The 12,976-nt window shown below is 34.4% G+C and overlaps 1 protein-coding gene across 2 annotated transcripts; it reads left to right on the forward strand.

Moving 5' to 3' along the window:
• Nucleotides 1-418: 418 nt before the first annotated feature.
• Nucleotides 419-11,094, forward strand: LOC110376055 (protein Star). 2 transcript variants are annotated; one of them, XM_021334391.3, is made up of 6 exons: nt 419-645; nt 1,200-1,482; nt 1,921-2,114; nt 5,865-6,047; nt 6,634-6,816; nt 7,439-11,094. In XM_021334391.3, the coding sequence occupies exons 1-6, from the start codon at nt 634-636 to the stop codon at nt 7,565-7,567; spliced, it is 984 nt and encodes a 327-aa protein (XP_021190066.3). In that variant the 5' UTR covers nt 419-633; the 3' UTR covers nt 7,568-11,094. The 2 variants fall into 2 exon arrangements, with proteins under 2 accessions (XP_021190066.3, XP_021190065.3); XM_021334390.3 differs by lacking the exon at nt 419-645 and adding an exon at nt 889-1,061.
• Nucleotides 11,095-12,976: the final 1,882 nt, after the last annotated feature.

The raw sequence follows: 12,976 nt of genomic DNA on the forward strand, positions 1-12,976 counted from the left end.
TAATTTATGATAAACTTTGACAATAAATACCTTTTCCTAAATTATAAACGTGTTTTTATTACTGAAAATACCTACCGGTTTAAATCCTATCGGTAGGCTTATATTGAAATAGCTTGCACCTACAGTCACAACAATACCACAAAATAAATAACTCGGAACAACGTGTGAGGCACTGAACAAAAATCGTATTTAGGTACCTGTGAGAACTGGAGTAGGTATGGGTCACACACATGTTATGTGAACATCCATTCTCCGAACCTTTTCCCACAAACTTAATACTCAAATTGAAATTATAAGTGATTTTACCTGTCTATTAAAACTTTAGACAGGAATTTATTCCTCAATATAAATCACTGGAAAAATTCAACTCTTGTTAATCTTGGTAGAATTTTTAATTTAATTTGGTAGATTTGTTTTCTTGAAGTAGTCGCTACTAATGCGGTCAGTGACTCACGCTTCTTTGACGTTTAATTTATTTTATTTTCAAATAATTCAGTATTACACACGTATAAATAAGTGAAAAGTATTATAATTGTGTTAATTTAATTATGTTTCTTTTATGATATAATATAAGAGCAGAAAGTGATCGAAGTGCGTGTTTAGTTTCCGTAAAGAACAAAACAAAAGGTTACGATGGCCGAAAAGGTAAGTTTTGTCACGGATTTGTGTTCATCTTATTGTCATTACGGAAGCCAATAGCCTGTTACAGAAGTGGTTTTCTATTAAAACTATTGTTGGCTTATAAAACTATTATCAAACTTGGGTGAAATATACACAGTAACTTGACATTTGCACGACAATGCTTTTTTTAGTATGTGTGTTTGTCATCGAGCCTCTTTGCAGCTGTTTGTTTTCATGTATCCGTAAAAAAAATACACCTGTCTTGTCTGTGGCCTATAGGTCTTCATTTTGGCATGTAACGCGAAATTTTAAGTTATTTTCTGCAGCAAGCAATAAAAAAATACTAAATGCTATAAATTGCACGTGTGGTAATATAATTTTGGGAAATTGTGGTGAAATCTTTGATGTTTTAATTAACAAAGATGTCTAGATTACATAAGGTAAGATGATTATCATCAGTAAGATCTTAGGTAAAAACTTATGAATACTGAAACAAAAGTAATGCATAACAATAATTTTGAAAGGCAATCTGAAACAGTGATGTCATCAAACTCAAAAACAAACCTTTGTTTTGACAGAAAATACAAGAGAATCCCTTACCGGAGGCAACAGTTCAGGATGTTCCTGCAGAGACAGCGGACAAACCTAAAGACACATTACCTAAAGCCGTTCCGGACAAAACAACCACCACAGTACCACTGCCAGCAGTCCCACCACCAGTGGTGACACCACGTCTGTCCGTGCCGGGGTTTACGAAGGCCTCGCCCAATGACTTGTACCGACGGTTGCTGCCCGCGATGCTGTTTGTGCTGACATTCGTCACTGTCATGACAATGCTGCTCATTTATATGGATACTGTTGGTATGTTTTTTTGTCTTCGATTTTAGATTGTGTTGGTAAAGAGAAGGCAAAGAGTATGTTATTGATGGTGAATGTATGGAAACTGAAGTAAAACTCTCTTTTGGTTCTTCCAGCAAAGACCCTAGGAAGTGATAAGGGAGGGATGTTTTTGGGGGCTATCATTCATGTAATATTTGATGTTCGAATAATACTTTTTATTTTGAATAAAAGCTTTTTTATTTTTGATTCTGGTGTTCAAGAATCTTGTGACTGACCACAGCACACTTCCGACAGAGAAACATGTAATGGTATGCCCTTGCCCAGGTCTTTGCCCAGCAAAGGGACAGCTAGGCTTACTAAAAAAAGGGATTTATTCGCCTTAACAAACCAAACCTATCATTTTCATAGCAAAACTTGTAGAAAATGTATAAGCAAGGCTTATTTTTGTGTTCTCACCAGCACTGGGCGCTCAAAAGTTCCGCGCGAACATGTCCCGCGACTACGAGCTGGCCAGCATCGCGCAGGGCTCGGCGGCGCTGGTGGCCTTCGTGCAGCAGCTGCACCTCGCGCCGCGCCACCGCGCGCCGCCGCCGCACCCGCCGCCGCAGCCCACGCCGCAGGTGCGGGTGCTAGACCAACTGTATGGGGAGATTGTGAGTATCAAGCGGTTTTATGGTGTTTTAACTTATATGCATGTACAACATACGAGTTATTCCCAATTTGTCATTAGTACCGATTGGTCACCAACTATTTTTTCCATACACCAAGTCCCAATTGGTCATTCGAGCAAAATAAATAATTTAATATTTAAATTTTGAGTTCCGATTCGTCACCCGCATAAAATTTCACGTATCAGAGTACCGTCAGAAATAAAAGTGTTAGAAGAAATTTTAAATGAAAAACTTCGATGTAGGTAAAGGTATATAAATATAAATATAACATTAAAACACAGGTGAAGACAACTTGGGCATTTTATAAACCCGAAAATGTGACTCGATACTTTTTGTGCCGGTAACAAAAGTACCAGGGGCCCATAACTAGCAAAGAGATTGTAAACATAAAAATGATGAATGATGGTGTAAATTGGTATGTTTATCTACAATTAGGAAATAAAAAATCGGTAAAAAACTTTTAAGTTAAACGGTTTTATCTTATGTGCACTGAAAACTAGAAAATAAAAAAAACTGTTACTTACCTATAAACCTACATAGGTGGTCCCGGTCATATTAGACTAAAATAAAAACGTGGGGCCCATTACCTAACTATTGCTGTAATACTTTCTTCTAGAGGTATAATAGGTGTGGATTTCTACTTACTATAATCGTAACTGGAGATTTTGACAGTCAATAATCAGCCGTAGCGGCTTCACCAGCGAACGCCGAGCTCACGATCTACCAAAGTATAAAGATATGCTTTGCCATAGGTAAGATTTCAGAGGGCCCCCACGTTTTTATTTTAGTCTAATATGACCGGGACCACCTATGTAGGTTTATAGGTAAGTAACAGTTTTTTTTTATTTTCTAGTTTTCAGTGCACATAAGATAAAACCGTTTAACTTAAAAGTTTTTTTACCGATTTTTTATTTTCTAGTTTTTAGTATTTAATGAAAATGCCTACCGAATATTCCTCATTCTATTTATGGGTCAGCAGCGGTGAGGGAGTGCCAACTCTTACTGACTAAAAACCGTTGTATTTCGTCGTAGGCCTTTTATGTACCAGGATAATCCCGCAGCCCAGGCAGGCCTTGGCCCTGTTGGGCCCCGCTGGGGTTGCTGACAGTATTCTACTTGAGTAGCCCTTTCATTTGATACCCATATTGAGGGGGTTGTGGAAAAAATATGTAATCCGCCATTTTGTACCGGCGGCCATCTTGGATTTACAATGTTATTGATATTAGTATATTGTATTGTCATCGGAATTAAAGGTGTGTACCAAATTTCAGATCAATCTGACAACAGCAAGGTACTTAAATTTGAATTAGGTACTAAATTTGACCCAAGAAAGAATAAATAATAAAACAAACAGGGTAAGGTAAATAAAACCGTTTAATAAAAAACGTTAAATCCTGACACTCTTGACTCCTGTAAGTTATGCGGTCCTAGTACACGGTGGGCAGTTCCATGGACACTCGTTGATTGGTATATTACTCATCTGATTTATGCGATCCTGGTATTTTGGTTTTGGCCGTGCGGTGTGTGACGCCGTTGAAATCGCGATTTTATTAATAGCGTCTTGCCATATTCGGAAAAAACATAACCAAAATAAATAAAAAAAAACATATTACAATATTGTAAAGCTTATCTTGTTGACAGTACTTTTTACAAAATAAAGTACGGATGACCAATTGGGACTAAGCAAAATAAAATATTTTATTGAATGACCAACTGGGACACGTTTTTTATGGATGCCAAATCACTAAAATGACGAATCGGGCATAACTCCAACATACACATAGATATTTACCTATTATTCCGATATATATATTGGGCCGACTTGAAAAAAGTGGTCGAAGTCGTTATTACCGCAAAACGCTAGCAAAACTTGCCATTTGATTTCTCACTTATATGCAAGTTTTTTTGAAGATATTAGGTACTAGCCGTTTTTCTGCGGTTTCACACGCGTCCCGTGGGAACCTGCCCGTACCGGGATAAAATAAAGCCTAAATGTTCTAAGGGTCAAAGAATTTTTTAAATCGGTCCTGTAGTTTTTAAGTTTATCCATTACAAACAAACAAAGTTTTCCTGTTTATAATTAGATAAAAAGAAAGCATTTTTTTTTTAATTTATAACACAGTTTGTAGACTCTCTCAAATCAACAGCTATGTAAATGTATACTAAAAACCCAATGTACATAGCAACTGAGGAAATGACGTCTGTAGTGATGTGTTTGCTATTGTGAGGCATGACACATGAGTCTTATGACTGTGTCTCATCTTATCCTGTTACATCCCGTAAACATTATGTACTTCCCCGTTTGAAGTGTTTGTTTGTAGTATAAAAAACAAGCCATTCATAAAACTATTATTGACTAAACTAGCTTCCAACCGCGGTTTCTCCCGACTCCTAAGGTAATCGCTTCCCGCACTTGAATAAGGAATAGTCTATATTTTATTCTGATATATACTTAAGCTATATTTCTGTCAAGTTTAATCAAAATCCGTCTAGTAGTTTTTGCGTGAAAGGGCAACACACTTCGTGACCCGATTGTTAGACGTAGTCCTTAGGGGAGTAAAGTTAAACCACGGGATACAATGAGTATTATAATAAAATCATCCCCAACTATTTTTTTTTTATATAAACTTATACATAGTTGTAGAAAAGAAAGTGAAATAAAACAACATGAGTAAACATGTTTGGAGCACAATATTGATTAGTAATTCTCACGCCATTGTTAGCACATTCCTCGGCCTTCGGATTTGTTACAATGCCTCGTTTATTCTATACTCTAAACATAACAGTTTCATTTAACAATCGATACTTCTTACACTGATTAAATATAGGCTCTGAAACTAATTAACTGATCTGAAAAAAAAACATTTTTGGGAAGCTACTTTATCCTTCGGTGATAGAGGCAACATTATGTTATATCTGGGTACAGGGACAAGTTTCTCCGAGACGCGGGTGAAATTATAGGAACCACTTAGTATCTTATATTCATATTGTATTTTATGTTAAAGTTCTTCTGTTTTTATCGTTTTTACGTCATCGTAGAGATAAATTCAAAACTTAAAAGGAATCACGGTAAACAGTACCAAAATTGGACTGAAAATGTTATCTCAACTGGTAAATAGTCATATTCCTACGTCATTCAAGATATAATACGTCTTTGTTCGTGTCCACACATGGAGATGTGTGAACGTAGGCAGTAAGTTAGTATGCTTAACAATGCTATAAAAATGAAATTTTTCGTTACGTAGATTTTAGTTGATTTTTTAGGCAAATATTTTAAGTCTAGTTCTGTCTCTGATTGGGCAAACCCAACTATTAAGATGATAATTTCGTAACACAGGTGGCACCCTCGGGAAGATTATAAACTACTTTCTATTTGGGTGCAAGAAAAAAATTGTATAAACAGGCATGATTTGTTTGTATTTAAATTGCCATTGGATAATATTTTACCATATATTTGTATTATTGCCTACTGTCGAGACTGGTAGAGTCTGTCGAAGGATCAGGAAGTGTTAAAGCGAGATGGGGAGGCCTTTGCCCAGCAGTGGTATTTTGTAAATTGCATTACATGTGTTGATTTGGAGTTTGTTGCGCCACTTCTTCTTCCCAGCAAAAACACATGAAAGTGGTGAAGGGCGTTATGGACGTTGTCTTCTGACGTACGAAAAGTGTTGTTTTGCAGCCAAGTTTTAATAAATTATTTTTAGATTTTAATTGTGTTCTTTTCGTGTGCAGTACAACGGCACGCTAGTAGAGTTCGTCCCCCGCGGCCCTGTATCCGGTACAGCGGCGTACCTGCTGTCGGCGCGCGGCTGGGACGGCGTGGTGGTGCGGGCGGCGGCGCGAGACTACCTGGCGCTGCGGGGGCCGGCCAGGGCTCTGCACGCGTGTCTCAGCCCCACGGAGCATCCGAGAGAGGTAACATCTTCAAACTATACTTTTTATCTCCATTCTAGAAGGAGTAGTGAAACCCCTGACTAAAAAAAGAAAGGTTAGAAAAACAGCTTGCTTTACTTCTTACACATAGTCATGTTTACCACATTAGCATGTGCCGATAAAAAGTAATAAGTATGCCATATGCACGTGGAAAACTAAATGATGCGCGGAGATGTCATAACGGAAGATCTCCTAAGAAAGTAACGCGTCAAAATGTGGTTTTCGGGAAACGAGAAACGTTATTATCTTCGCTTTCAAAGCGTATTCTATGGCATTCTGATATTCTTCTTGTATGAGCTACAATGAGTCTTGCATAGTTTGGTCCTTCGAGCGTAGAGTAGAATGCATTTCCTCGCGCAAATCTAGAGAACCATAAAAAATACATAGGTATTAATAATATACCATATAGTAATAACTGGATCAAAAAGCATAATTCACGAACAGTAATCGTGCATCCCTAAAACATAACTCGTTATCAAATTAAACATTTACATTAAGAACACATATTCTCCCTTTTTACTAGAAATTTTTAACAAAATCATACCTTCCTTTCTAATCTACTTCCCAGGTGACATACCAAGAGACCGAGTCCCAGGAGAGCGTGTTCAGCTCGCGCGTGCTGTGCCTGCCGCTGCTCACCGTGCTGCTGGCGGGCGACGCGGCGCGGGCGCAGCTGCTGCTGCTGGGCGGGGCCAGTGCCCTGCCTGCGCTCACGCATCTGCCTTTTGATGATGAGAGGGTGCATTTGCCGGTGAGGATATCTTCCCTACACATTAAACCCCGCACTCAGAGACATTTGATGTATAATCAAGTCACTCTTTAGTGACGGATTGGCAATGAAATCCTTCACTAAGGAATGAGTAACAATTTGTTTCTGAGTGTGTGGGTAAGAAACTTTCATAAAGCAGCCCGGAGTCTGGACTTTATCGTCGATGACACCCACCTCCCATTGGGCTATAAGAGTGAAGGAAAAGTAAGTGCACTTGTGTCTGCGCAAATTCTTGTGCACTATCGCTATTTTGGAAACTCGGGTTTGAAAACCAGAAGGAAAGAATCCGGGTACCCTCTAAAATATCTATTTCATCGTCGTTTAAGTTGCAACAGAAATACATCATCTGTAAATATTTCTGCTGTTTTTGCTGATGATAAATATGATGTGGAGTGGGGTGTTAAATTTTGAGGTTCAAAAAGTTCTGTTTAGCAGCCAAATATGATTGAATAAGTTTGAGTTTGTCTGGTGACAGACAAACAGAAAAATCCTTATCGGACAAAATTACTATTTTAATCAAATACATATTCTCTTAATAGCCTACAATTTGATTTGATACTCCACAAACAGTGTCTTATTAAATCATTTGTTTCTATAATTCCAGATGATAGAGGTACAATTCAGCAACGATACCATCCGCAATAAGACTACGAACTTTCTCCTTACCAAGAACTACACGGTGGCCGCGTCGTTCGACACGAGCGTCATGTATGCACTCAATAAAGACGTGTGATCGCCGCGAGAGACGGAACGCAACTGACAGTTATGCAAGGAATAAGGTAGGTGGCGCTAGTGGGACAGACATTTTTTTTATTGTAGGTATGTATTATTTTTTTTGGTGATTTCGAATGCAGTAATGTAGTTTTGGAAAGAAATCATAAATGAAGATAAATTAAGTTTTTTTTGGTATCTGTCATGGGTGTTTTCGGTATGTATCAATTTTGAAATAGAAAATTTTTGCAAAACTGTTTGAGTTTTAATAAAACTTCAAAATCGAAATCATGATGTTTGCTTTGGTTTTTTGTGATACACGTTTAGTTTTCGTTGAATTCAAGTTTATCCAAACTAATATTATAAATGCGAAAGTAACTCTGTCTGTCTGTCTGTCTGTCTTTCTGTCTGTCTGTCTGTCTTTTCTTCACGGCTAAACTACTGAACCGATTTGTGTGAAATTTGGTACAGACATAGTTTGAAACTTGAGAAAGGACATAGGATAGTTTTTATTACAAAAAAAAATAAAAAAAAATTATTCCGGACATATAGCGCCATCTATTGGGCAAATCAAAAATCTGCTGGTAGTCACTATTCCACGCGAACGAAGTTGCGGGCAAAAGCTAGTTTGATAATAAATTTATAATAAATTACTTGTAATGTTTCTAATTGTATCACACTTGCGTCCCACTAGCGCCACTACGAATAAATAGAGAGCACAAAATAACAAACAAAAAAAAGAATCCTAATTATAATAATGATTTACTATTAATTTTAACGATTCTCAGTGAAATCCGAAACTTTCAATTTTAATATAATATGTGATTTAATTTAGTTATAATTTTAAGTGATTTTAATACAATTAAATTATTAATTTTAATTAATTATTAATCGACCTGATTGATTTATTAAGGACTTTGAAATATAGGATTTACACCCCTTGGCCATACAAATGCGTATAGCATTATTCCCTAAACGTTATGTGGTCGAAATATTTCTTAATTCATTGTAAAGCCTAAGTTCAGTATTTCCTAGGGTTGTAACAACTACAATATCGATTGATTTGAAAATTAAATCATGCATTTCTTTTGTCAGTATACTATAGGTACTCTAAAGTCAGTTAAATAGTTCTAAATAACATTTACAGTGAAAGTGCCTTAAAAAGTGTTAATTTCCAGCTTTTATTGATCTTTGAGCAACTTTTATCTGCACTGTTTAACACACGATAGAATATTGCTAGATGCTAATTTGCCTTGAAGTGAAGGAAAAACTGTATTTTTGATGCAAGTTGAAAATGAACTTTAGTATAAGCAAAGTTATTTGTCCAATAGAAAGTTAATTAATCCTATTTTTATAGGTTACTTCATATAAGTATGATTTCTCTCTAAATGCGCATATTTTTTGACATTACAGTAATTAGAATGTCTAGTTTTTATTTTTGTACGTTTTTTTTTTTACATTTCAACTTGTGTCAGGTGTCTGCTGAGAGCGGTTGTCGAACGACAATAATAAGACTTGTAAATTAAAGTTAAGTCTAAACTTCTCTGTTACTGAAATTATCATATTTCTACAAAATTTGTTACATTTACATCCCTACTAATATTATAGATGCGAAAGTAACTCTTGTCTGTCTGTTACGCTTACAACTTGGTACAGAGATGAGAAAGAGAATTATATCTTATCTTTAATCTTGTCTTGAATTGTATCTTAACTACAGATGACAATTAGACACTCATATAAAAAGTAGGTACCTCAAAATGTATGTGAAAATTATGTAGAAATTGATACTCAGTAACAGAATATAGTTAAGAATATTGTGCCGTATGGTTGTAAAAGATGGTAGCTTAGTACTATAACGTACGAACCGCGCACCACACGCGATTTAGATAGAATAATCAATTGCCTCGCTTTGACTTGTTTATCGATATCGATAATTTTTGTACCGATATCTCTAAGACCGATAACAATGATCTTTGAAGCTGATTTCACGTTACAATAATTGTTTTTTAAATCTGTAGCTTGTGTAAAACACATTCGAAATAATAAAGGTATTTTTTTCAAAATAGATATCGATAAATAAATCAAAGTGAAAAAATTTTTACTCACAATTTCTGAGCGTTAGAATATTTTCACTGCCATTTTACATCAGTTGTATTATTTTCAATTATCTGTTTTGTATCGTACAATTCCATCCAGTTTTATTTTATTATATGTAATGTTAATTATTTTAATTGTAGTAATTAATGATTAATGAACAATATAGATATTATTTGTCTCGAATATTTTGATCTGATTTTATTGTAATTTTAAATTGAACTGTACCATTACATGTTGGTAATTCATTGCAAAAGTATTAAATTAGTAATTGTTACGAGAATGATTTCTCAATGGCGTCCTATTATTATTCTTATTAATGAGTAGTGATTTATTAAACATTGTCTACATGTATGATGTTCAATATGAAACAACATTGTGGTGCAGTTAATACGTTTTATATTTATTTTTGTAATCGACATGGTTGTATCGTATTTTTTTAATTATTGTAATTTAACGGCAATGATTGTTGAGTCATTCCATTTCTTTCTATTTAAATTCCATTTTTTAATTTTAATTATTAATAAGACTGAATAATATCGAATATTTTTTTTTAAATCTCAATGAAAATGCTAAATATTTATTTTCTCAGTGATTGCAGTATTGTTGTGACGCTTCAATGAAATATTTCATTAATTGTATTAATTTTAGCGTATATAGTTAATTTTAAGTATATTTTTGTTTAGGCTTAGTTTAAATGCGCTCAATTTTTCACGAATAAAATTTAATGGCTTTAATTAGACTTGTGTTTGATTTTTCGCATTTTTTTCTAATCCTAACATGTGAGTTATTCCCAATTTGTCATTAGTACCGATTGGTCACCAACTATTTTTTCCATACACCAAATCCCAATTGGTCATTCGAGCAAAATAAATAATTTTATATTTAAATTTTGAGTTCCGATTCGTCACCCGCATAAAATTTCACGTATCAGAGTACCGTCAGAAATAAAAGTGTTAGAAGAAATTTTAAATGAAAAACTTCGATGTAGGTAAAGGTATGGCTCTCATATAAAATATAATAAAATTTACATTAAAACACAGGTGAAGACAACATGGGCATTTTATAAACCCGAAAATGTGACTCGATACTTTTTGTGCCGGTAACAAAAGTACCAGGGGCCCATAACTAGCAAAGAGATTGTATACATAAAAATGATGAATGATGGTGTAAATTGGTATGTTTATCTACAATTAGGATAAAAACGTAAAATCCTGACACTCTTGACTGCTATACTCCTGTAAGTTATGCGGTCCTAGTACACGGTGGGCAGTTCCATGGACACTCGTTGATTGGTATATTACTCATCTGATTTATGCGATCCTGGTATTTTGGTTTTGGCCGTGCGGTGTGTGACGCCGTTGAAATCGCGATTTTATTAATAGCGTCTTGCCATATTCGGAAAAAACATAACCAAAATAAATAAAAAAAAAACATATTACAATATTGTAAAGCTTATCTTGTTGACAGTACTTTTTACAAAATAAAGTACGGATGACCAATTGGGACTAAGCAAAATAAAATATTTTATTGAATGACCAACTGGGACACGTTTTTTATGGATGCCAAATCACTAAAATGACGAATCGGGCATAACTCTAACATGTTATATGCAATCTCGGAATTACGATTTCACATACGTCCGTAACACACTTTTGATTGGCACAATCTGAAAGGTTATAAAATAAAACGCATAGCTTAATAATTAAGTTTTATTCAATACATTTCATCAACATACACAATTCTTCCTTGATTGTATACAGTGCCGGAGCACGCGAGCCGAACTAACAACCACTTGATATTACAACGAATAATTACAATTACATAATAATAATAAATGGGCTATTTTATTACATTTCTGATGATGCCCGTGGCGATACACCCAGGTGGGGTTATTGTTAAAATAAAATCAATTTCTCAATAATAAACTTATCATTACTCAAAAATAAAATATTTAATTAATAATAATAATTGTGCGAATAATCGTAGTAATGACACTCAACACATAATTATACTTTCATGATAAACATTCTAAATTAATATAATTTTTAAACTAATAAAATTCGTTTCTATCGATTAACTACGAACAAATGATTTAAACCATAATTATTGCTTCATAAATCTCCATTACGTTGAAATCAATGGAAGAGCTACGAAAATTAGGGAATAATTATATTTACATACATCCCACATTACAGATTGAAGAACATCACTCAAGTTTTCCGATACATAGCGTTGAAATGAACTTAAGGTTATTCACTCTTTATTTCACAATTTGAATCTAACTCAGTCATTTCTCATGTTACTTTCTCCTAATCTCGCCTTGATTTGTATGTACATTAAAAAAATCATTTCAGTAGAATCAATTGTTATTAATTTGTGAAGTTACAATCTGCAAGCGGGATGCAACTATAATACATGATCGTGTTGAAACATCAAACTATTAATTTCAAAATAAAACTACGCACCAAGATTACAGAAGCACTCTAAATTCATTGTATGTCAGTTTCATTTATTAACCAGAAATAATAATATCGAACTTTTGAACGAATCTTACTTAACGAGAAAGGTCTATTTTTGCGTTTGCAATGTCTATTTTAACAATTCTGGCAATGTGTTAGAAGTGAAATGAGAAAAGGAATACAAAAAAAGTTTAATAAAATAAACGACTTAGTATAATTGAAGTACCTGTTAAACTTGTGCAATAGAAGTTATTAAATCGATAACATAAATGTTGATACTAAATGAAACTGACATCTGATATAATGCGCTCGCCTACGATCCTGTAAAATAATTTTGATACTTTGGTCCCAATTATGATTGATTTTGTTCGCTAAGACGCATTATAAGCAAGTAATAAAATAATACACATTAAAATAAATTACATTTAACTTATTTCTGTTTAAAATAGTCAACTGCTTTTCAATTGTGATGAAACTACTTCCAAGCGTACATAACTTGACCTATATAGGTATAACAACCTGATAAATATTATAGTTGACTATTTACAATAGAAATAATAATTTTAGAGCTGCCGTAAACACAACGCCTGTATAAAAACGGAATGAATTAAATGCATAGATAACTCAGTGCTTTGAAAAAATTCATGATTACATACAAACAAACATTTTAAGTACAAAACAAATAATGAAGGATATATCCCTACTTGTATGTTCCTACCAGTATACAAATTCATTCCGCATCTCAAACTTCTTTAATTATGTACGTAGACTTTTGCTTGCAATGTTACGCGTATAAACAACCAACAATAAACGTTTCTATTTTTCTAGCTGATAATACCATTATCATGATGTCTTAAAGTTCAATTTTTTTATTC

Source organism: Helicoverpa armigera, chromosome 21, assembly GCF_030705265.1.
Source record: "Helicoverpa armigera isolate CAAS_96S chromosome 21, ASM3070526v1, whole genome shotgun sequence".
NCBI classification, from domain to species: domain Eukaryota; kingdom Metazoa; phylum Arthropoda; class Insecta; order Lepidoptera; family Noctuidae; genus Helicoverpa; species Helicoverpa armigera.

What these genes read in the sequence shown, in the direction of transcription:
- LOC110376055 (XM_021334390.3), top strand. An exon ending in ACCAACTGTATGGGGAGATT is followed by an intron (nt 2,115 to 5,864) that starts GTGAGTATCAAG and finishes TTTCGTGTGCAG; the next exon opens with TACAACGGCACGCTAGTAGA. An exon ending in CCACGGAGCATCCGAGAGAG is followed by an intron (nt 6,048 to 6,633) that starts GTAACATCTTCA and finishes TCTACTTCCCAG; the next exon opens with GTGACATACCAAGAGACCGA.